The sequence below is a fragment of the Leptonotus elevatus genome, chromosome 12 (genome assembly GCF_054856555.1).
Source record: "Leptonotus elevatus isolate MCC_2025b chromosome 12, RoL_Lele_1.0, whole genome shotgun sequence".
NCBI lineage: Eukaryota > Metazoa > Chordata > Actinopteri > Syngnathiformes > Syngnathidae > Leptonotus > Leptonotus elevatus.
Genome location: NC_141250.1, coordinates 1,405,001 through 1,430,810, shown reverse-complemented (window position 1 = coordinate 1,430,810; position 25,810 = coordinate 1,405,001). Strand labels below are relative to the sequence as shown.

The 25,810-nt window shown below is 38.6% G+C and overlaps 2 protein-coding genes across 6 annotated transcripts in view; one reads left to right on the top strand and one right to left on the bottom strand.

The window, feature by feature from the left end:
• Nucleotides 1–24,666, top strand: part of LOC147164240 (homeobox protein PKNOX1-like) — a 61,979-nt gene extending 37,313 nt beyond the window's left edge. For 3 of the 5 annotated variants that reach the window (XM_086090666.1, XM_086090664.1, XM_086090665.1), the window contains exons 5-11: nt 2,690–2,890; nt 2,977–3,121; nt 3,244–3,341; nt 7,598–7,726; nt 7,805–7,881; nt 19,976–20,142; nt 22,486–24,666. In XM_086090666.1, the coding sequence (XP_085946792.1) occupies nt 2,690–2,890; nt 2,977–3,121; nt 3,244–3,341; nt 7,598–7,726; nt 7,805–7,881; nt 19,976–20,142; nt 22,486–22,667 (999 nt within the window). In that variant the 3' untranslated portion in view covers nt 22,668–24,666. The remainder of the gene's footprint in view (nt 1–2,689; nt 2,891–2,976; nt 3,122–3,243; nt 3,342–7,597; nt 7,727–7,804; nt 7,882–19,975; nt 20,143–22,485) is intronic. The other 2 variants (XM_086090667.1, XM_086090668.1) reach the window with 2 other exon arrangements.
• tmprss3a (transmembrane serine protease 3a) overlaps nt 24,483–25,810 on the bottom strand; it is a 64,011-nt gene continuing 62,683 nt past the window's right edge. The window contains exon 12 of the mRNA XM_086090669.1: nt 24,483–24,764. Within this exon, the coding sequence (XP_085946795.1) occupies nt 24,729–24,764 (36 nt within the window). The 3' untranslated portion in view covers nt 24,483–24,728. The remainder of the gene's footprint in view (nt 24,765–25,810) is intronic.

Here is a 25,810-nt window from a genome sequence, read left to right as displayed (position 1 = left end):
TCTTTTAAAGCCTAGTGCAAATGTCCAGTTGCAAAATGTGTTCCACGTGACATGCGCATGTGCAGAGTCGATCAAGTTTTACGACACTGCCTGATCGGTGCTATGCAATTTCATAAATGTTTTAATATGACCTTTATTTCGCGTAAATTTACCGATGGCGGGCGGGCATGAAACGTATCACCCGTGGATAAAAGTGAGGCAACACTGTACTGCAGGGGTGGGCAAACTCGGCCCTCAAAGGCCGGAACCCTGCAGGTTTTGGATGTTTCCCTTTTCTAACACACCTGATTCATATGATCAGCTCATCAAGCAAGCTCTGCAAGGGCCTGATAATAGGAGGGAAACCTCTAAAACGGGGCTATTCAATTACTAATTTAGTTGGGCCAAATGTTCAAATCAAGAAATGTAGCCGGCCAGACACATTAGGCGCCTAGTAAACAGCTGATAATGACACATTTCAAACCCAATATGGATGAAAAATAGTCAGTTTTTAATTCATCTCCCTTTTAAATTCGGAAACATAGCAAAGGCATATCGAAAACAGGAAAAAACACAATAACAAAGCTGTTATTGACCAGAACCAGAGGTGTTTTTTCACTCAAATAAAAATAAAATAATACATGTAAATAATAATTTTGGTCACATCTTACCCAGGCATCTCTCAAAGTGCATAAAAAAACATAAATAACATTTGATTCTGGTTATGTCTGAACTTGGAATGTTACAAAGTGCATTTAAGCGTGTTTAAGGCAAGGCAGGTTTATTTCTATTGCGTATTTCATACACAAGGCAATTCAATGTGGCAAAAAACACAGCAACTTTCAGAAGCAAAGCAGAGACAACAAAAGTAGCTTACAAAATTTACCAACAGAACATACAATGACAATGTTAAAACATTAGCAAACTTTAAAAACATTTAGAGTAAAGACATTTTCTAAGATAATTGAAAACATTTAAATACGATTTAAATATGTTTAAAAGACCTTAATCAAAGGTATAGGAAAAAAGCAAAGTGTTTAACCTGGATTTAAAAGCATTTACACTCGGGCTGACTTCTCTTCTGTTGGCAGCTTATTCCATTTGTGTGCAGCATAACAGCTAAATGCAACTTCACCAGGTTTACTTTGAACTCTGGGTTCCACTAATTGACCCAAGTCTGCAGATCTCAGAGCCCTGCTAGGTTTGTATTCAATCAGCATTTCCTGAATATATTCAGGACCCAAACCATTCAGTGATTTATAGTTCAGAAGCAGAATTTTGAAATTTATTCTACGCTTGACAGGTAGCCAGTGTAAGAGGACTGGAGTGATAAGTTCTGATCTCTTTGTTTTTGTCAGAACCCGAACTGCAGCGTTCTGAATAAGCTGCAAATGTCTGATGTTCTTTTCAATAATTGAGTCTGCTAGAGATAAAAGCATGGATAAGCTTCTCTTGGTCTGCTTGGAGCATGCAGCCCTTCAGTCTTGAGATGTTTTTCAGCTGGTAAAAGGCTGTTTTAGTGATTGGTTTGATATGATTGCTGAGTCTATTAGCACCCCAAGATTTCGAATTTGGTGTTTGGTTTCTAAAGACAGACTCAAGATGTTTTCTTACAGCAATCCTTTTTCTTTATTGCCAAAAACAATAACCTTTGGTTGATCCAGTTGACTTCCGATGTTCCCCCAGTGCAATTTTGACAGACATTGGCTGTGCCAACCTAGCAAAGGGAAGTATTTACCTCACCACAAAAGTCACCCATAGGTTTTAGAGGCATGTTTTGCCATGCGGTTTGCCATGCGGTTTGCCATGCGGTTTGCCATGCGCAGACCAGTTGTGACAAACGGGGGTGGGGCTGATGTGGGGTCCCATAAAATCAACCATTTCAATCAGCTCATTCTCTTTATAAGGCGGACAAACCAGCGGCCGGCTTAGAGTTGCGCAGGACGCCGGACTAATCACTGAAAAGTAGGGCTGTCCGGCCTAAATTTGGACGTCTGGCCACTCTATTGACCTAGTGCAAAAATATCCCTAAAAAGTCAGATAAAATCATAATCGCTCAACATAAATTGATGATTTTTTCAGGGAAGAGTTGAAATGAACTATTTCACAAAATAGCTGTTAGTTTATGATAAGTGTACTGTACTTTTAAAACCATCGCTGCATACAAAGTGCTGTACATGGAATCAGTCGTGCAATACAGAGAGGTAAAACAAAATACAAACACATACAATAAATTTATTAATAAATATAAGTACTTAAGTAAATAAAACAAATTATATAAAATGTATAACCCACAATACAGCAGGCACCAGAAACACTGAAACAATGCCAAACATTAAACACATTAACGTAAGACTTGTAAAACATTTGAAATGAAAGTAAGGAAATACAAGTTTTATAACATTACTAAAAGACCATACTGTGAAATTGTTTTTAAAATGCTAAAAAAAAAATTTTTTAATCAAAGGTATGGGACAAAAGTTACGTTTTTAACCTATATTTAAAACCATTTACACTCAGGGCTGACCTCACTTCTGTTAGTAGCTTATTCCATTTGCGTGCAGCATTACAGGTGAAATTATGTAAAACGAATGACTGTTTCACCTTTGGTCAGCTTATGTTATGTGGATTGTTTACATTGCTGCTTTACTGTGTACGCACCAATTGGAGACACTTTCTTAAATGTGGTCAACTTTTTTATGTGTTGCAGATGGTAAAAGCCATCCAGGTGCTGCGAATCCACCTGCTGGAGCTGGAGAAGGTGAGTGACCTGTGTAAGGACTTCTGCAGCCGATACATCGCTTGCCTCAAGACAAAGATGAACAGTGAGACCCTACTGAGTGGCGAGCCTGGTAGTCCTTACTCCCCTGTTCAAACCCAGGCCCCAAGTTTCTCACCAACCAAATCCCAGGTCAGTGATTTGCATCAAGTCACTCTCATAATGTTATTCTGCGGCTATCAGTTATGAAAATCAATCCAAGGCCCTTTGTTATTTAGGTCCCTTGCTCCATCTCAGGGAGTCCTCAGGGTCAAATTGTGGTGCCGGCTTCAGCCCTGCAACAAGGGAATGTCACCGTCACAGCAGTAAATCCCACCCAGGTGGTTGCAGGTATGTCATCATGGCATACGAATACACCGACAGGTAACTGTCCTATTACTATAGAATTACAGTTTAGATATTGTCATGTAGATAACGGCACTGTGATAAAGCTTTCAACCTCCAACACCTCCATTACTGTATATGCATTTGTGCATTCCTCCCAGGTGGTACGGTGTATCAGCCTGTAACAGTTGTCACTCATCAAGGCCAGGTGGTAACTCAGGCCATTTCTCCGGGGACTCTACGTGTCCAAAACAATCAGGTTTCTCATTTCTCTTTCTATGATATCTTTGACGTTGGCGTTACCTCAAAAGACTGACGCAAATGTTAATTTCTCTTTTTTTTTTTAATAACAGAGTGTTTAAAAAGGGAATAAACCTTACAATCATCATCATAAATCACTCAAATTTTATTCCAAATTAAATCATGCATAAAATGCTTCTAATTGTTTCTGGTACTTACCAGAAAGTAAAGAAAAAACTAAATTTGGCTGTTGAAAATAGGAAATGTATTTGTTTGTCCAATAAAAGGTTGCAAAGTTGAAATTGTGCTTTAATGCAGAGCTTAAAGTACTCGGCACGGTGCCGGATTTCCGGCGTAAGAGCCACTAGCGCAATGACAAATCCAGCGAAGTAAACAAATACATGTGGGGAATATTTGACACGTATGGAAAACACCGCCAATGCGGAGAGAAGGCCAACTTCAAAATAAACCTTCCCATACCAAGTAATATGTGGAGCGCAATGCCAATGGATGCATTTATTTTTAAGTTTTTCCCGGGAGTGTTTTGCCAGTCGCGGCGCAACAGATGACTTGACTCGTCCTGCGAAACGTGTGTCTGCCGTTCTTATTGCCGGCGTAAACAGTTGCGGCCAAAGTCAACAAAACAACTTCGTACAGAAGTCACGTTCGATCGCCAATTAAGGGCATTAAAAGAAGACTTAATTACGCTGACATTGTATTTTTATTGCACGGTGCCTGTTGCCAGTGTTTAGGGCATCTACAGTGTCAGCGTGCTAACGGTGCTAGTGGCTACAGCTAGAGTCATCGGACTACTTTTCTACAGTCTAATCGACGTGATGATTGCACACTTTGATGCTGACAGACACAGTTGCCGTTACTAGAGATTAGTTTAATCAACTGAGCTCATTCAATTGTGCAGTTGACGGTCGACAAAATCACAACTGTGGTTCTGACGTCACTTTGTCTCAGACCAAAAACTCGGAATTTCATTTCATACAAAGTGCTGTACATGAAGTAAAAATCAGTCATGGAATAAAGACAGGTAAAACAAAAACAACACCAAATAAATTATTAATTATCTTAAGTCAATAAAATGACACAAGTAGGTAAATAGGTAAACAAAATAAATAAATTAACAACAAAATACAGCAGGCACCATAAAACATTGAAACAATGATGAGTCTCATGCCGAGTCAAACGCCAAAGAACAAAGATGTGTTTTAAAAGTGGATAGAGAGGTTGATTAATATTTAACAGAAGGTCATTCCAAAATCCATGGGGAGAGATTTGTCTAAAATCGCCCGAACATTCTAGAGAGGAAAATAATGTGCTGTTAAACACAATTTAGATTTTAGTTTAAAAAAAAAGAGAGAAATGAAAGTTGGTCGATCATTAGTAAGTGGAAATATATTTTAATGTCTTCTGTATTCATAATTGTTCTTTCACCATGCAAAAATATTTTTATCCAAATACCTGATTATTCAATAGAATTTTCCGTAGGATATTTGAATGCCAAAATATTCGATAGCTGCAGCACTAGAGGGGACTGCAACCCGCAGTGCTATACTGTACTATACATAATATAAATGGATAGTAATGATAATGAAAGAGAGATGACCTGACATTTGGCGAGGATTGGCCATTGGGAATTTCAAGAGTTTCCCAAATGCCTTGTCCATCCACAGCAACGAATCAAATAGTAATGGCTAGATGTCGGTCGAACAACAAATATGCTCGTTGGACACTGCAACACTGCTCCACGGAAAAAGTTCAGGCTCAGGATTTTTTTTAACTTTAAGCCCTGTTAATGTGAAACACACTGCTATTTCAAATGTGTACATAAGACAAACCTGTGCATCTGGTACAGCACGTCACAGTCTCTTTCAAGGCGAAATAAAACGTAAAATAAAATAAAATATTTTGTTTTGATGTGAATGTGCCCCCTTAAAAAAAAAGAAGTAATTTTACACTTCATATTGTGCATTCTAGTAAAAATGATAACACATTACTCAGTGACACCATATTTTTTGCACTTATTTTATGTTAAAATAAAATAAATAAATAAATCGAATAAGGCTGTAATATTGTATCGTAAGTGAAAAAAATGGATCGGGACAGCACAAAACACACATATTGAACCCTAAAACTTACAACACCATGTTGTTTAAGATGTGAATACACAATCCCAAAGCACAAATTGCTTTGCGAGCATAAATTGTACAAAGTGCTTTGTGGGGGTTAAAGAGATAATATTCAGGGATAATTCCAGGGCCTGGAATTATCATTCCTCAAAAGAATCTTGTATACACAAATGTTTCAAGACATGCGTGTGTCCAAAAGAAGACACTGAGGACGTTTAACGGCTGTAATGTATATGCCAAGTCTGGAGTGGCGCTGTAGCGCAGCCACAGGGAGTTAAGGGAAAGCGAAAGAAGAATCAGCGAAGACGACGAACCACTGATCTGAATAGCCAATAGGTCAAGACGTTTGAAGCCGCGAGGCTGCCATATTACTCCTCCCAAAAATGTTTCTCGGCATACGATCCTATACATTAAAGTATCGAAATATATAGACATATATATATATATACTAGCCTACGAGCTGTACGTGTCTAATCCGTACATATACGTATTGTTTATACTAGGGGTGCACCGATCGATCGGCCAGCCGATTTATCGGCCCTGATTTCCTTAATTTTGGGGGATCGGTGATTGGCAGATCCCTTGAAAATAAATAAATCTTTTCCACTGATCTCATCCATTCTCAGAGGTCTGAAAAAGTCAGCCACTGTCCTCTTCTGCTGAGATGACAAATTTGCTTTTCATTTTTATTTGGGAGAACTACTTTGTGTGCAATTAAAACAACCCGCATTATTGTATTTATTACGTTGTCCACCCCAAAAAAAAACTGGAACACTGAAGGTGTATGCTGCTTGTTATGGGAAAAATCGGGATCGGAAAAAAATCGGGATTGTTAGGTCAGACTTTTTAAATGATCGGCGATCGGCCAGAAAATTGTGATTGGTGCACCGCAAGTTCATACAGTAGTCTGCTTGCGAGATGGGAGGCGTAAGATGGCCGCCCTGTCGCTTCAACGGCTTGCATGGGCGACGTGTATGAGCTATCGGCTATCCAGTAGTATATACAGATCAGTAGTTGCGTTTCCATTACCCTCAGTTTTGCGTAAAAGGCAAGTTGCGCAAAAGCAAGCTGGAAATGGCAACACATGATTTTCGAAAAAACTCAAATATCGCAAAAAAGTTTTTACGGTCTCGAGGTGGTTTTTGAGACGAAATAGAAGTATTTCCCAAAAGTGTAATGGAAACACTTTTTGTGCATTCACTGTAGTCATGTGACCCCCGCCCGGTCACGGAGAAAAGGAAGTAGGAAGTACGGGGCCACTCGCTTTCGTGTTGGAGCTGCCTCCGGAGGGGATAACAAGTCTTTTTAAGCACAAAGCGATTCAGTTATGGAGCCAATGTGCCGCCTTTTAACACACGTCCCATATCGTTTCATGAGAAATGGCCGTTACCCGGGCAACGAGTAATCGAGCGGCATACGACGCACGTCCTCGTTGAAATCCATCCGTCCGCACCATAACACAAGTTAATAGCGCGCACACAACACCAACACCAAATGCCCGAACGCGCCCGATGAGGGAAGGGAGATGTTTTTAAAGTAATATTAACAACTCCGGGCGTCTGTCTTCCGTAAACATTATGAGCACCTCCTACAGAACTGCGAGATCATGGTGTGGAAAACACTGAGCGGGACGCTACAGGAGACATTTCCCATAAAATTGCATGAAATGAATGGCAATTTTCTATTCTTCAAATTTCTAGTTCCTGATTGTAAAACGTCCATAAGAGGGCGGTCGATACTGGTACCGGTGATTGTCGTGTGTACCGATACCTTGAAATAAGGCCTGGTATAGGCCGGATACGATATTGGTATCAGTACTCGCCCATCCCTAGTAATTATACAAAATACCAAGTAGCATCTTATTGAAACAATGCAATTATTATTATTATTTTTAAACACTTTGACTTAATAGGGACCGCGATTAAGGTTAGCGTGTTGGCATGGTCCTCGCCAACCATTTCAATTTCAGTTTCAAAGTCCCTTTGGAAAATTACAATTACAAATTTCAAGATGGCTGATTGTGAACACACTTCTTATGAAGAAGATTGTTTTAGTCAAGTATGTTTTATCACAATTGAAATCCAAGTTGTAATGGTATAGTTGTGCTTGGCTAACCTAAACTCTGTTCACTCAGCTACAGCTGCGATTTCACCAGGACTTAAACCTCTTCACTCACGATGACAGCTCGACAAAAAACAAACGTGGCGTTCTACCCAAACATGCCACAAACGTCATGCGCTCATGGCTTTTTCAGCACATTGGGGTGAGTTTATATCTGTCAGGTTATTTCTAAATCTTGAAATACAAAAACAACAAAATGTCTTCATCCTTTCCTCTGTAGCATCCTTATCCAACAGAGGATGAAAAGAAACAGATAGCCAGTCAGACAAATCTGACACTTCTACAGGTCAATAATTGGTGAGTGATGTTACCCCAATGGCCCACAAATGCACTTCTCTTTTTTCTACATATTTTCCACAGTCTCATGTATTTAAATGTATTTTAAAGCAATACACCACTATTGGGGTTTCCATCCAACTATTTCGAATTTTTTAAAGCAAATTTACTGAAAATGCGCAAAACATCTGTTCTTCTTTTGCGAATATTGAGACGGGACTCCGCTGCTATAGGTGCCGATATACACCAGTAATTTAAAAGAAGAAGAAGACCAAGAAGCGACTGCACCGTGCGATGACGTCATATGAGTTTGCTTTTGTAATTTTTGATAAACCGTAGTGTTTCTTTGCTGTTTTCCATCTAAAATTGCATTTATAGTCCCTTCTTTAATCAATTCCAAAAACCTGTCTCCATGGCCAAAATTCGCATTTACCTTTTTTCAATATGCTTCAAAATCCACCCCCTCCAAACTTTTTTGTGAATTTTGGGCCCTTTTTCGAATTTCTAGCATTTCCATTCAGTTTTATTTTCGCATTTCTTGAAAGTTCTAATAAAAATGGATGGATGGAAACCCTACTTCTGAACTCTCATTTTTCAGTATGTGTTTCCAGTAACAGGCTGTGTCAAAATAATAAAAGTGCAAATATCTCCGGCATCTTATTCCCTGATAAAAAAAAAGAAAAGCTGATTCAGTATAAAAAAAATAATACCCTAGGCAGCGCCATTATCCAGTCACGTGATCGCGATGATGTATGAGGTGCGTAAACAACAGCCACCTTCGTTCATTTGAATGCGAGTTTGCTAACGTAATGAGCAAGAAAAATGCTGTCTTCTATCGCCAAATACTGTGCCAATTGTGATCAGCGTAATCCTCAGCATGTCAGGTTTCATGTCCTTCCTTTGGGGTGGTGTGGTGGGAGGTCACTTCTCCTATTATAGGGGTAAGCACGCTGAGCACAACAAAATGTAGCTGGCAGAGCGAGTAATGTTGGCCGGATGATTACCGTCCAGTTAGGGATCGTCCACAAATCACACACTGGTAACTTGAGTCCTACATACAGTGCTGTTCAAAAGTTTGTGAATCCTGCAGGCATGGTCAGATTTTTTGTATAAAATATTAAAATAACTTTATTAAATGTTTAGTCATACCCCAATCTACAGTGCTGACATTAAAAATAATAGACTTGAACAAAAATAATGATAATATTGTCATTCATTATTGAGCAAAAGTGGTTGATTTAAGAAAAACTCATGGGTGCAAAAGTATGTAAACCTCTCACTTATTCGGACATTGCACCTCCTTTTGCAATGAGAACTTTATCCAAACACTTTCTTTAGTGACTTATCAGTCTTTCACATCTACTTTGAGGGATTTTTGCCACTCTACTTTGCAAAATGCAGCCAATTGAGAGAGGTTGGATGGGCGTCCAGCATAAACTGCCCGCTTCAGGTCCCGCCACAGTATTTTAAAATAATTTAAGTCAGGATTTTGACTGGGAAAATCCAGAACATGAATCTTGTTGTTCTTCAGACATTCCTTGGTTGTATTGCTGGAATGCTTTGGATTATTGTCATGTTGCATGATCCATCTTCTACCAGGCTGTAACTTCACAAATAACTGCTTCAGGTTATGATCCAGGATTTCACAATATTCCTCTGAATTCATGATTCCCTGGACTATGTGGAGTTGTCCAGGTCCTGAGGATGAAAAGCCAGCCCAGAACTTAACATTTTCACCACCCTGCTTCACTGTCGGGAGAAGGTTCTTTTGCTGGTATGCAGTGTTGACTTTTCACCAAACATTGTTTTGTTTGTGACTAAACAGTTCAATTTTGGACTCATCTGTCCACAGAAGGGACTCCCAAAAAGCTTCAGGTTTGTCCAGGTACTTTCTGGCAAAGTTGAGATGGGCAGCTTTGATCTTTTTTGTGAGCAGAGGCTTCTACCTAGCAAGCCTTCCATTAAAGCCTTGTCGATTTACTTCTGATTTTTGAAGCATGCACATGTGTCCCAGATGCAGCAAAAGAGGTCTGCTAATCCCTCGATGTAATGCACAGGTTGGCTTTCACCTGAATTATAATTTGTCTTGTGGTTCTTGGTGATATTTTAGAAGGTCTTCCACTTCTAGGCTGGATTGTAGTAATTTTCAGTGTTCTCTAGTTGCAGATGATCTGCTTCACAGTGGAATGATGAAGCTAAAAAATTTTTTTAGATGCCTTTATAGCTATCCCCAGACAGATGTGCTGTCACTTCCTGAGGTCCCCTGAGATTGCTCTTCCTCTTAGCATGACTGACCTGTATGAGTTCACCTGGGTAAGACTAAAGTGATGTGGTTTTGTCTCTGTTTCAGTCAGTGATGCACAATTTCTTCGCTAAACCTCTCTCATTTCATTAGTCCATTTCAGTGTTTAGTTTAGCTACCAATTTGTCCTACCTGATCCTACTTGACTGTTTGTTTTAAGCAATGCAGCTCAGGGTTCGCTTACTTTTGCACCTACATGAATTTACCCAAAACTCTTTTTAATTTGGTTTTGACTACACAAATGATAAAATAAAATAAAGAAAAAAAGAACAATGCATTGAAATGCTAAACCTACACCTGTTATTTCATATAAAATGTAATGGTTCAGATTAAACAACAAAATCAGGTTGAAACAATTGGAAAATCCAAATTGCTCAAGAGGGGGCGGGGTGGGTTAGGGGGGAACAAAACAAAAACAAAGTGCGCATTCACAGTCAATACACGTCAAGGAAGCTGAAACATACGTAACACGCTAAGCCTAACTTCAAAATAAAGTTGACCAAATACAGTAATACATTGACGGCAATGCAAATAGCCTGAGTACACTTTTACTTTGAAGTTCGCCCATGTCGTGGCGTGATGACTAGCTTGACTTCCCTTTCAGAGGTTTCTTTATCGGAGTTGATTGTCATGGTAGTTGCGACTAACACCAACACAACGCTATCCCAAACTCAAGTTCATTAGCTAATTTTGGACACTAAACAAACTGCAATTAATTACGCCGTCATTGTATGATACGGTGGAAGTCTCCGTCGTAAGTGGCTAGCTGTTAGCATGACCAACGAGTGTCTGGCTGGTAAGCTGTAAATGTGTATAACTACTACTTTAATTCATTTTCAATATTCTGGACCAAGGCTAATTTATAATTCACTCTCCATGCTTAAAGGGAATATGCCTGAAATTGTATGTTGAGGTAAAAATATGATTTTTTTCTGCCTCACATTGCACTTAAAAGTTGTGTTCCTAAATCCTAACGGCTGTATTAGACATTTTAAATAGATTTTTTTTTAAATTTGTATTTAATGGGAAAAGGCGTTTTACAAAATAAATGAAGACACAAAATCCTACATGGCTATATTAGACATTTTGAATGGATTTTTCTTTTAATTTAATGGAAAAGCGCTTTACAAAATAAACAGACAAAGTACTATTTCTTTTTTTTCTTTTTTTCCTGCTGATCCAAAAAAATTATCCGATCCGTGATCTGATCCGAACTGTTACCTTTGTGATCCGTTGCACCACTAAATGATGACGTGACTGTCCCAAAAATTGCTGCTACTGTAGCTAATGAGAAATATCCTTAAAAAGTACTATAAAATAATAATCCCTCATCATAAATTGAAGATTTTTTTCAGGGAAGAGTTGAAATTAACCGTTTCACAGAATAGCTGGTTAGTTTTTAATAAATAGTATATTTCTTTAACATAAGATACAGTCCACTCCAAAAGTATTGTAATGGCAAGGTAAATTCCTTTGTTTTTGTTGCATACTGAATGAAGGGTTTCCATTCTAATCAAAAGATGACTATCACACACAAGTTCAGAATTCCAGCTTTCATTACATGTTTAAAAAAAATAAATCTTTTTTATATTATACATTAGATATACTATATATCAGATAATATTTACTTTTTTTTAATTTTATTTTTTGTTGCATGTTTTTTTTGTTTTTTTTTGCATTCTAGATGTGTTGAACAACTCAGGACAGAGCACCTTTTGTGTTGAAGCTCCCACTTTTCAAGTGGGCAAAAGTATGTAACGGACATTATTAACTTAAAGTGAATAGAATTTAATATATGGTGGCATAACCCTTACTTGCAATAACTGAATCAATTCTGCGACCTGTTAACTACACCCGACTGTTGCATTCTTCATTAGAAATGCTTTTCCAGGCCTTTACTGCAGCCTCTTTCAGTTGTTGCTTAAAAAATACTGCATGTGTCTGTGTGTGCGTGTTTGTGGGGGGGGGGGGGGGGGGGTGTGTGTGCAATGTGCATTGTTTGAATGCAACTGCTAAGTAACTATTTTATTTTTTTGATTCATTTATTCTTTGAAACTTGCTAAATTAATTTTCATTTTGAGGTTAGTGTTAGGGTTGCCAACTGTCCCAAATTTGACGGGACACCCCGTATTTTGGGCTAAATCGGTTTTGTTCTGTCCGGGACCTCAAATGCCCCGCATATTGACTATCAACTTTTCTAAATACAGCAAACTGTACGCTACATTGCTGCCATTTGGACCATGGGATCACCCGTTATGTTGACAAGTGACGAGCAAGTTGCTTGTAGCCAATAAAATGATTTGCTGGGTGTGACGTCTGTATGTGGAGAGGTAGAGGCGCGAGGTAGAGGCGTGTGATTGGAGAGGAACAAAACGACCCTTCCCTAACACCGCCAGTTTTAAAGTGACTCACAGGGAATGGATCGGGAAGTGGTGACCGTGTTCACCGGAGAACTTAACTTTAAATAACATTTACCAGAGGCAGTTCTGGCTAGATTTGCCCCCTGGGCGAACAATTGTACTTTTGATCCATCATCTTCATTTTAGTCTGGACATCATAGCTTGCCAACGGCATCCGTTCACCCGTCAATCAGTCAGCCTGCCCCAGGGCAGCTGTGGCTACTTACGTAGTTTACCGCCACCAGAATATGAATGTGTGGGTGCACGAATAATGTATCTCTTGTAAAGCGTCTTTGAAGGGCAAAGCGTCATTAAAAAGTAAGGCACTGTTGTGTCAGGTTTAAATGAAAAAGTGAAATGCTTGTGCAACAGGAAATTGTGATGATGGTAGTTGTATAAAATGCTTGTGACACAGACGAGGATTTGTGTGTTTCACTACAAACAAAATAATTTCTGCAGGATTTGGTTTCAGTTGGTTCCTCTTCTTACTGATTAGCTCTCCAGCTTTGGAGAAGATCCTTTTGGTGATTTACAGTGCTCAGCATATATGAGTACACAATTTTTGAAACATTTTAAGATTTTATTCAATATCTTAATGAACATAAGAACAATTTCCAAAATGTTGGCAAAATGTTTTCTGTAGAATATACGCTTAACTCACAACATGAAAGTAAGGTTGGTAATAGAATGCATAGATAACAAAATCTTCAGTTTAATCAAATTAATGTAAAAAAAATGAATGCATCCCACAACAAAAACGGCTACATCTAGTATTTATTATGACCTCCGTGACTTTTATGGATAGCAACATGTCTGCTAGGCCTGGAATGAACAAGTTGTCAGTCTCTTTCTCGGGATCTACTTTAATATGCAAAATGTTATTTAACAAATGTGTTAAGAAAACTACTTTTCAGTGTGTACTAATTAACAAATCTTGTTTTCAATCAATGGACCACATTTGTAGAAGTATTTTGTAGTACAGTATCCCATAAAAAAAAAATCTTGATTCTGAAAGTAAACTAAAGGGGTTCTTACAAACCTGTTGGCGTGTACTCATTTATGCTGAGCTCTGTATTTTATAAATCAGTGTATAGTGTCTGAATGAATGCCTACGATATGTACAATTGCAAATGAATCTATTGTGTAATCTAATCTAACTTCACCTAACACTGTAAAAAAAAAAAAAAAGGAAAGTGATATTTACTTGAAAAAATCTAGTAGTTTTTTCTATTATATTATATTCTATATTTTGCAGGGTGTTTTGGGTACATTTTACCAGTTTATTTAAAAAAAGTTACTCAAGTATTGAGGAACAAACTCATGACCCTCAGCTTGGTAGACATACACTCTAGCACGTGAGCCATACCAGTCTTCCTGTTTGCCACTAATAAGCTTATGCATTTCTGGTTTTCCTAGGATTTTTTTTCCAAGTAAATATTACTCATTGTTTTTTACTGTGCTTCCACATTCTCAATGACTTAATGTGCGCAAAAGCTCACCATTAGAAAAAGCTAGTCTTCAACTGGGTTTCTATTTAACAAACCGTGTTTTTCTTTTAATGTAAAAAAGCATTTTGTCGATGCAACATGTTTTACACTATGGTGATCTTTTATCATTTTATTATATTATATTAATTATATTAGGTAAATGGATGGATTGATAGATAGATATTATATTTATCATGCATGCATGCCTCTGTAGTGTTTTATTAGGCAATTCTTGGTGTGCTTTGTGTTTCAATCAGGCGTTGAAGTACCCGACCGCCGTATTCATTGCGTTCTCAGGACCTCTTTTCGCTTTCTGTCCCAAACGCCCCGACAAAAAGTGGGAGAAAGGCTTTTGCGAAAAATCTGCACCCTCAGCCTGGAATCTCCTGCAGAATGACTCAAAGCCCAAGGAAACTGGTATCCATGAATGTTTTTAAATCTAAATTGAAAGACATATAAAGATCCATCCATAGAATGTCAATGTTTTAGCTTGGCTGTTTGAATAATTTATTGACGGTTTAATCCAAAATATACTCTCCGACGCACAGTCCCATTGTAATGGTCCTGACAGAAATGGAAACAGGAAGTGAATTTCTATAGATTAGCAGCTCTAAGAACCAAAAGAGGCTGCAGTAAAGGCCTGGAAAAGCATTTCAAATGAAGAATGTAACAGTCTGGTCTGGTGTAGTCAATTGGTCGCAAGCTTTAATGCATGCATGTTATTACAAATAAAGGTTATGCTATCAAATATTAAATGTTATTCACTTAAAGTTCATTTAATCATATCTGTTCCAATACCTTTGCTCACTTGAAAAGTGGGTGACTTTAAACAAAAGGTGCTCTGTTCTGAGTTGTTTAACACATCTAGATGTAGGGGAGAGCGGGGTAATTTGTGCCAAGGGTCAAGTAGTTCCACCCCTGTGATTTAGAAAACTATAGAAGAAGACATCCACCTGGGGGATGCATTTTTTTCAAAATGGCGAGCTTGTGTTAATTTGTGCCAAATGACCTGGGTTAAGTTGTGCCTCACCTAAATTATGATTATTTACTCTACATTACTTTATTGTATTTTATTGTTGTTGTAAACTGTATTCTTACAATTTGATCACTAAAAGTATGTGCCATTCTTAATTTTTGACCAAAATTCATCATGCCAGCAGATACAAAAGGAAGACATACGGGGTTTCAAGTCAACTACTCTTGAGGAGTTGGAAAAAGCAGTGAAAGAGGGGAAGACCATACGTCAGTTTGGAAAGGAGATACAAATCTGCAGGATGGCCATAAAAAAAAATAGGAATAAGAAAAAAAATAGGCACAGGCTTACCCTCCCGATCACTCAACAAGTGACAAATCTGGTTGTTTTGCTCACTTGGGTTATGTGTCTTCAGAAGTCATTTTTCCCTTGCCAAAATCCACAGAAAGAACCAACAGAATTGAAAAAAAGAAAGAAAGTGAAAACAAGAATTGTGACTGACACACCTGAGTAGATGGAGTTAGAGAAGGCTCACAAAGAAAGAGAAGATAAAATGGCTGAACAGGAAAAGCAAAAGAATGAAAGAAGAAAAGGCCTTTGAAACATGCAAATCAAAGTTTTGTATTGAATTTGTCTTCCTTTTATAGCATTATCGTCTGTGAGATTACAATTATCTTTTTTACTTCAGTTATAAATGGCACAATGTACCCCACTGAATTCTGACTAATGGTACAATTACCCCGCACTGGGGGCAAGTTGTGCCACAAAATCCCATTTTTTCTAAAGCTTTATTTCTCAAACAGTTTATTGAAGATACAAAGTGATTGCTCCCAGGGATGCACAACATTAACCTTGAATTATTGCGATAATTGTGAGTTCACAAACTCCGGAGAATACATCTTGTACCGAGCCCGTTGATTTCCACCGATTAGGACCAATCACAGAGCGACATTGTGTTTGGGGGCGTGATATGCAGCTGTGACGAAACCAGGACTTTACATTTATTTCACATTTATTTAAGTGCGTTATGCATAAAAACTGATCACAGTTAACAATGTTGCAAAACATTTATAGCGTCTTTCCACTGGAGCCCAGCATCGCACCGTGCAAAGTGTTGGGAGCGTTTCCATTACAGCTGAACGTGTCAGAAGTGGACCGTGCGGAGCTGCTCGCGGCCCTCATGCCTACGTTGGGCTAGAGAGAGCCCAGGACATGACGTAAAATACCACGGCAGTTGATTGGGCGGTCGGTCCTGTGATGCCATCAGTAATGAACATCAGCGAGGGAAGGGGGGGGGGGGGACTTACCAGCCGTGTCCTTTTCGACAAGTGTTCGTCTTCTTCTTCGCTCCCACTGCTATCAGCATGTATAGCCTCGAGGGCTTTCCGGCGATAAAACATCGTCATTTTCTTTGCGGCAGCGATCCTCCTTGCGTTGCGAGCTCTGAAGAAGCGCCACATCTGAAGCACCACAAAAAAACTGAACGAGCAACCGATACCGGGCAGCGTCGTCCTCCCTGGCTTCCATGTTTTGGTTATGTGTTGTTTCCCGCGCTTGACTATAGTGTTGCAGCCGGTTATGCATTACTTCCGCCCAGCGTCACAGATGCACATTGGAGGTGCACAGTGTGTGCGTGGGTTGGGCTGAGCTGACCCGCCATCGAGCCGAGCAGTGCGGTGATGGGCTCCAGTGAAAATACGCTATTAGTCACAGCTTTGTGGAACTTAAGAACACTGTTCTGATCTGGGGAACAATTTGAACAAATGAATGATTTTCACATCAATATTGCTGTGTAAATTATTATTGCTCATCTTGCTTAGTATTTGCCCCTGAAACTTGGCACCGTTTACCGTGCACAAGTGCATCCATATCAGGCATCATGTCCTGAGTAGAAGCCAATTTCAGAATCACATGTAAGATTTGTTTTATTAATGCTCATTAGTGAGAAAACTTGTCCCAAACATGGCAAGCAGCCCTGGATGCAGTGCCATTCGTGGCGTGCCTCAACGTCGGGTGGACTTAAACGTTTGACTCCGCTCACATGGATTTTTCAAAATGGTTTAAACAATTTTTTTTCCTTACAAAATTGCCAGATTTAATGATGCACCGTCTTATGACATAAAGCTGAGCACTTGTGGAAATCCACCAAATTAGAAGCTCACAGACTGTATCTTAGAGACCTTACTTTCTCCTTAAATAATCTGATAAAAGAGGCACGATCTAAATATTTGTATCATTTGATAACATCAAACAAGGGAAATCCAAAGGTGCTGTTTGACACAATTAACTCGCTTGTGTCCTACAGTGCTCCAGTTGCTCCCGTGAAAGGTAGCAATTACTTTTTTTTAAACTTTTTTTATTGACAAGGTTAGAGATATTAAAGAGAATATCCCACCACCCTTTTTGTGAGGGACCAGCTCATGTTGAGCTTCCTTCTCAAGCCTGGTCCTCTTTTAACCCAGTATCGCTGGAGGACATTTTAGCTTTAATTACTAATAGAAGGCCCTCCTCCAGTCAGTCTGATGTCCTCCCCTTCAAACTTTTTTGAACTTCCCTGCTCCCTTAAACATACGGTCGTCGAACCACGTCTTAAAAAGCCTAGACTAGTCTGATCTAAAAAACGTAAGGCCTATTTTGAAGCTCCCCTTTCTTAAAAAAAAAGTGGTAGCTAAACAATTAAAATCCTTCCTTGAAGAACAGAACATCTACGACAGGTTTCAGTCAGGGTTTCGGAAACACCATTCTACCGAAACAGTGCTACTGAAACTGCTACTGAAAGTGTCCAGCAACATCATGATGTCCGCTGACTCAGGGAAATGTACGATTATTATTTTTTTGCCTCACTGCTCTTATATTTATGCTATATACGCATATAATTTACACGTTTGTCTATATATACAGTATAAATAAATGTTTTTGTTTTATGGCATTGTATTTTATATTGCTTTGTATGAGGCTGTCCTCTTTTTGTGAAGTGCTTTGTGACTTCTGTCTGAGAAAAGCGCTATAGAAATAAAACTTGCTTTAAAAAAACAAAAACATTATGGAGCATCGACAATTACAAGCCTCAGTCAGCCGGGGCGGAGCTAACTAAACGGTTTGAGGAAGAGGCAGAAGTGCAGTACTACAGTCCCCAGCAGATAGCGCATCCCTGGACGGTTGAGGTTAGTATCTAGGTTTCGGTCAGTTTTTAACACATTGCATCCCAGCCATTTTCATTGGCGCATCACCATTCAATACCAACCGTTTTACTGGATTTTGACTGATCTTGCAAGACCCACAAAATATTGTGTTCTGTTGCTATGTAAACATGGAACATACCAAAAGAAAGATTATTCTCTTCTTTCATCAGAAAAAGAAGTGTATTTCTATCTCTTTTCCATTCTTTAGTTATCGGCGTTAGAATATTGCTAAGTTTTGTCGAAATTTAAATTCCTGAGAAAAAGACGCAAGCTTTTTATGAAACAAACATTTCAAGCACAATTTGGACTTTAACACTACTATTTTTTCTTTTGTGACAGCTCAAAAAATCTAAATAATGTTTTCGTGCAATAAAACAACGTTCCAAAAAGTGCTTTTGATAACAAAATAACAGTTAATTGCACATAAAAATAAACAATTGACTGGTCTAACTGCAGCTCTGCTGCAGCATCCAGTCATCCAGGGGTCGATGTGACTGGCATAACGAGCTGTTAACCCTGCGGATCATCGCTCGACGATTGCTCGTTGCATTAGCTCGACGAACAAAACGTCATTCCTTGACTTGCAGCAACTCGGTCGCCGCCGTTATGCTTTGATGAGCCGATGAGGATGCTTTTTTTTAAAGCCATAAAGCAATTAAGCAATTATTTTCTACTTGCTCCCCGCTGCTCTACAACACGCTAGTAGTGACAGCCGACACTCCCTGTCCCAGTCTACACTTCCTGCTTCTCTTCACCTACAAGATCATTGCGTGATACTGGCTGATCTTATACTTGCTGCTACCTACTGGCCGTTTATTGTAAATAACATTGCAGTCAAGCCTAATCTTTCAGTCAGAAGCAGTGCCAGACCCTCCTGTACACTCTTCCATTAAAAAAAGATTATGACGTATTGATACGTCATGTGTACGCGGCGACTATGACGCTTATGGCGTATTGATACGTCATATGTATTGAGAGAGTTAATTTTTGTTGTTCAATACAGTGTTGAAAACATACTGTAGTCGTTATGTAGGTTTAGGGTTAGGTTTTTGGTTAGGGTTATCGTTATGGTTAGGTTTAACAACAAAGAAAGAAATGCTTCGAGTTTGAAAATCTGTGTGGGCAGAGTCAAACGTTTAGGTCCACTTGACGTAGAGGCTAGTTGCTAATTCTGCCGCATGCAGTGTTGCATTCATGTTGTCTGCGACTGTGCTCACCAAAACACAGTGCACCCCTAGCAGACAATAGCAGAACTGCAGATTTGAAAGAAAAATACAGTTGTTGTTTTTTTTGCAGATTTATCCCGCGGGCTGTACCAAACTCCCTGGCGGGCTGGATCCCCGGCCGTATGTTTGACACCCTGGTCCTAAACTATAGGAACATATTTTAGTTGGAGGCATTCCTGTATTCCCCTTGCGTAAAAGACACTTTAAGTGAAAATTCGAACTACTTACCCCACTCTCCCCTACTTGCAAATGCCATGAAATAAAAGCTGGAATGCTCAACTTTTGTCTCATTCATCTGAAATCCAAATGTATACAACTAAAACAAAGGGATTAATTTACTATTGGAGGAGACTATGTTTGGCAATGTTTGAATTATATTACCTTTTTTGGCTTGCTGTTATTAATGTATGTTTGCATGTGCCTCTTGGCAGATAAGGGGAATGTGGCCTAATAATACAGTTTCATAACCAAGTCTACTCAATACCTGTGGGAAAAGAATCACACTTTGTGAGACTATGCAGAATCCATTCTGCCTTGTGTTTGCAGGTTTATAAATGCCCGAAGGCGGATTCTGCAGCCCATGTTGGATGCTAGCTCCTCTGATACGCCTAAAACTAAAAAGAAGACTCCTCAAAATCGGCCACTACAGCGCTTCTGGCCTGATTCCATTGCTTCGGGGGGCGGCACACCGCAGCAAGTTACAATGCCAGATGGTAGAAATAAAATGTTACTCAATGCCCAAATTTGTACTCTACAGCAGTGTTTCCCAACCAGGGGTACTTGAGCACATTGCATGGGGTATGCAAAGGCATTTAACTCATTCACCTTCAACTATTTTCACTGAAGCAACCCCCTTTGCTCCTGGCTGTTTTACTGGATTTTGACTGATTTTGCAAGGTCCACAGTATATTGTGTTCTATTGCTATAAAACATGCAACCTACCAAAAGAAAGATTAGAATCTCTTCTTTCATCAGGGGAAGAAAAGTATGTTTGCATCTGTTTCCGTTTGCAGTAATTAACATTAGAATGTAGCTAAGTTTCATCATTATTCACAAATCTGTTTGAAATACTGGGGAAAAGAGCTTGTTGCAACATGGCCCTGACTGATTGCTTATACTCTGATGCCACCTACTGGCCGTTTTTTGTAATAACTACTATTACTTTAAGCAACCTCTTCATGTCAGAAGTTGTATCAAAGCCTTCTGTATGCTCTAGCATAAAAAAACATAAAACACCAAAACAATGTATTTATACGTTTTTGGGTTTGAATAAGTTAAGTCTATTTCCAAGATCAATAATGTGACACAGCCGCACCAAAATCACAACAGCCGTGTCAGCTCAAAGTCTCATGCTTGCAGGTTTTTTCCCCCTCCTTTTTGGATGGAGTAGCCTCCTCCTTCAAAAAAAGGGAAAAATGCCTTTTTGCTCTGTTCTAAAAACAAACAAGCAATAAATCTACTCATGTTGTCCAAAGACAGCACAGGTCTGTTCTAAAAAAAATTGCTCACCAGTGACAGAACACCAACTTACTAAAAATAATTTAAAAAAGAAGAATGTTAACATGTATTTATTTAAACTTAACATTGTATAAGTTTCTTGTTTGTCAAATATTCTATACTATATTTTGTTTCAGTGTTGTTAAGTTTTAGTGGTTGAGAAAATTATGAAATGGATTGTGTTCAGTGGGGAAAATGCTCTATTAATGTACCCATTTATTTTTAAAGGGAAACTCAACAGGAAATCCAACTCTTGCTCCACCTCTCACTAAGATTTGACATCTAAGGGGGTGTTGGCTGGAGGACCGTTAGGTTGCGAATGGGGAGTTGGTTGGGCGTGGTCTGGCTGTGATTGACAGCAGCAACTCGCTAAGAAGGCGTTTAAGGAAGCGTGTATGAGACTGAGCCGGTGGGTGGCGGGGACGACTATGTCACGATCCACAAGTGACGGAGTGTGTATCTTCTCGTGTAATGAGAGGACAAACAGCCAAATTGTTTCAGCTCTGTTTAATTAATTTCTCCCAAAAACATATACAAATGTTCTATTTTAAATATTGCCATGGCCCAAAAATGTATTTATATGTTTTTCTTTATGTTTTTTTATTTTATACTAGAGCATACAGAAGGCTTTGATGCAGCCTCTGACCTGAAGAGGTCACTTAAAGCAATGATAGTTATTCCAAAAAACGGCCAGCAGGTGGCAGCAGAGTATAAGAGATAAACCAGGTTGCAACAAGCTCTTTTTGCCAATGTTTTCAACAGGTTTGTGAATAATGATGAAACTTTGTTATACTGTATTTTAATGCTAACTGCTGCGAAACGGACACAGATACAAATATACTTTTTTTTCCTGGTGAAAGAAGAGACTGTAATCTTTCTTTTGGTAGGTTCCATTTTTTTTATAGCGATAGAACACAATATTCTGTAGGCCTTGCAAAATCAGTCAAAATCCAGTAACACAACCGGGAGCGAAGGTGAAGGGTTGCTTCAGTGAAAATGGCTGGGAGTGAATGACTTAATCTTAAAATGGCACCAAACACACGGTTTTTGCCCCAAATTACCAATTTATACAGTTTATAGGCAAAAAACCCCAAACAATTTAGCTTTGAGTTACCCTTTAAAGGGGATTTTAGAGATGTAATATATTATTCTTAAGTCCTTTGTTCCTGAAATTTAAACTTTAAATGCCTGTTTAAAGGGAATTCATAGGTAACAAATAAAAAAATTTCGGGGGGGTTTGCCCAAGAATTAAATGTTCAAATTAATGAAACAAAATAAAATAATTTTCATTTAATAATCAATTGTGTTAAGTTTTACTTTTTGAGAATCATCAGGACACATGAATGAGGGCATGGTCAAACGATTTGGGGGTACACACACTAAAAAAGGTTGGGAACCGCTGCTGTAACGTCTCACAGAATTGTCTTATTTACGGTACATTTTTACTTAAGTACTTTGGTCACTCATTTATATGACTACGTTTTGGAGACTAATCCTAACTTGAAAGCAATTAATTTGATACCTACAGCAAAATGGCCATTTACTTGTGTGGTTTCCAGGTACAATGGTGACTATGAATGTGGAGGGCCTGCACAGTCTGACATCAGATGGTGCGACCCTGGCAGTCCAGCAGGTGATGCTTGGAGGCCATAGTGAAGACGAGTCTGGGGACAGTGGAGATGATGACGATGATACGGATATGGCCGGACTGGGCCTTGACAACAGCGACTCACTCCAGTAGATAACACACTCGAATATGTACACTACAGTACATGTCCACACAAAATGTGTCAAACAAGACTGCAAAAGTGACTGGCTTTTTGGACGGTCATTGTACAACGTTAGGTTTATACAGAGCACAAAACAGGATATATGGGAATTGTCCCACACTTCCTAAAATCCACCTTTGCTGTGTGTTTTTCATAAACGTTTTTTTTTATTATTCTTTAGTTGCTGTAGGCGATTGCACTTTGTATATTTAAGCTTAAAAAAAGAAATTGAATTCATCTGAAGAAAAAGTGTTTAACACCAGAAGCAAGTTTATATGCTACATTAATAAATATGGAAACATTTAATATTGTTTTTTTTCACCCCTGTCGAATTGTAAGTTTGGATGACAACACTTTAAAGTGTTGGGTTTGTCTCTTTGCATGCTTGTGTTTTGAGTAGATATGTGCAAGACTTGACTCCACAGCTCTCACATGGACCTCTGCAAAAGAGCAAAGCTCTTGGGAGTTTCAAAATAAAAGAAAGATCCTTATTTTTATATACATACACGTACATATGAAAATTGTGGTTTTTGATTGTTTTTTTGTTTTTTGTTCTGGTCTGTTGATGTACAGATTCATAAATGCAGCAACTCTGTTTTCCAGGGTTCTTTTGAGTTTTCTTTAAAAAAAAAAAAAGGGGGGGGGAGAGTCCTATCAAGGCCTGTGTTCTTTCCTTAAGTACTGCCAAAAATAGCAAAAGTCTACGGAGCCCCTAAGGTGACATTGTAGGGGGAAAAATAATTAGCGTTTTCTCACAAAGATTGCGTTTCCTCTCGAAAAAAAAAAACTTTGCGTTCTCTCGCGAAGATTGTGTTCCCTCGCAATGATTGAGAGATAACGCAAAAGTATTCCGAGGGGTCGCAATCTTTTTTTAAACGAGTTGATGTACTTCCGGGTCAACTCTGCGTGACCTAAAGCGACAAGGATGGAGCGTCTACAGCAGTGGGAAAAATGTTATTTCGAAAAGGTACTGCCGTAGATATCTATGCTATGGTGCCGCAGCCTCTCGCCCACGCATTCGTGGCTACAGTGTCCAAACTGAACCAGAAGTACATAACGCGTATAAATAAATAAATTTAAAGGTGTCCACTCGCAAAAAAACTTGCGTGGGAACGCAAACGTTTTTGCGAGGATCACATTCTTTGCAAGGGAGCGCAATTTTTTTGTGAGGGTATGCAGTTTTTTTATGAGGGGATGCAAACGTTTTTGCAAGAGATCGCAATCTTTGCAAGAGAACACAATCTTTGTGAGGGAACGCTATCTTTGAAAGGCAATGCAATTTTTTTGCAAGAGAACACGTTTTTTGCGAGGACACACAAATGACCCCCCCTCCCATGACACCTTAGGGGCTCCGTAAAAGTCTGACTGATTGGTCAAAAATAAATTTTAAAAAATGCATATAATGCTGCATTCAAATAGTAGAGTAACTGAAAAGTTTACTAAAAACAAGACATTTTTAAATGACTGATATTTTTACCAACATTGTGTATAATTGTCTTTTTGCATCATGAACCATTTTACAATAGTAGTTTAGGTGGGAACTTGCTATATGGACAATCCAGAACACTTATGCTGACAATACAATCAAAAGAGTCTTCATTCGGGAAGCCCTTGAAGTAACACAAAGGACACACTGAGACCATACACTCAACCATGACATTAGGTTAACAGTTAATTCAAGTACACACAGTGATTAAACGCTCAAGTTTGTCAGTTCCCCTGCAACCTCACACACGATTGGTGAAACATTGAAATGTTTTTATCACTTTGCACTGTGGTGCCTCTTGTTTGAATGGTCAATAGTTGCCGTGTGTGTGCTGGAAAACTTGATATGTCCTTTGGGGGTAGTTTGCAAACTACTGTAAAGTCTGTTTTCATGCCTGTCTTTCTTTTTATAAAGCATTAAGTTTGATCATGTCTGGTTTGCCTTAGAGCTTTTTATTTTGGAATAAAGAATATCTTAACTCTTAATTGCATTGTTCACTCTACAAAAAAAAATCTAACTGGTTCGCAGTCTCCATTGAAAAGGTGATTCAGTTGATAGTTGCTGAGTTTGGAGCCTCTTCACTCTGAAAAAACAAGATGAAGTGGAAATAAATATTTCTTGTAACACATCACTGAGAAGTACAATGGCGTATTAGGGCCACGTCAAATATTTATTTGTTTAAAAATAATAATTAAGAGGGCGGGGGCAATATTCAGAGAAAAAAACTCGCAAATGGAACTTATAAAGTGGCAAATTTGCGAGAAAAAAACCCTCAGAAACTTACGAGAAATACACGTTAGCGTAGCTATAGTCCAATGTGAGGATTAATTTGTAGTTAATGCGACACTGTTTATAAAATGAAATGGCAAGATGGAGATGGATTCATTCTTTAAATTTTAAATATCATCATACACCGCAGCTAGAGCGACAACACTTCCTGATCCCCTATCAGCTGACTAAACACTAACCAATCAGAAGCTAGCATACATTAGGTAAATGCAAGTGAACTACGGAGAGCAGCAGATTTGACACATCAATTTAGCTACTTGTACAAAAAAATACCAAAATGTATGATTGAAAAGCTGAAAGAAAGAAATATTTTTGAGAGTTTGAGAAAATTGGAAGATAAAAAGATATAAACTTAAAACTACAGCCTGGCTTTTCATTTCCCCTTTCTTTCACATTATATATATATATATATATATATATATATGTACTAGGGGTGTGAATTGCGTAGTACCTGGCGATTCGATCCGTATCACGATTCATAGGTCACGATTCGATTCGATGCCAGTTAATCCCGATACAAATCTATATATTGATTATTGCGATTTTTTTCTTGTTTTTTTTTTTACTCAAATTATGAAAATACTAATCAATAAACTTGTCCATGTACACTGTAAGGTTTGTATGAAAATGTATTTATCTGAAACTTCAGGCTTATAACTGAGCTACTGTATTTAACAAACAGGTTGCAGTCTGTTTTCATGTTTGAACAGCACTGAAATGAAATATTAAGGCTTCCATTAATAGAACATTTTTCCATGCTTATAGTGTGAACCCTAACCCTCAGTAAGACGTTTTGTTGAATATTTCCTTCTTTTTTCTTTTTTTTGGTCTTTTTTTCTG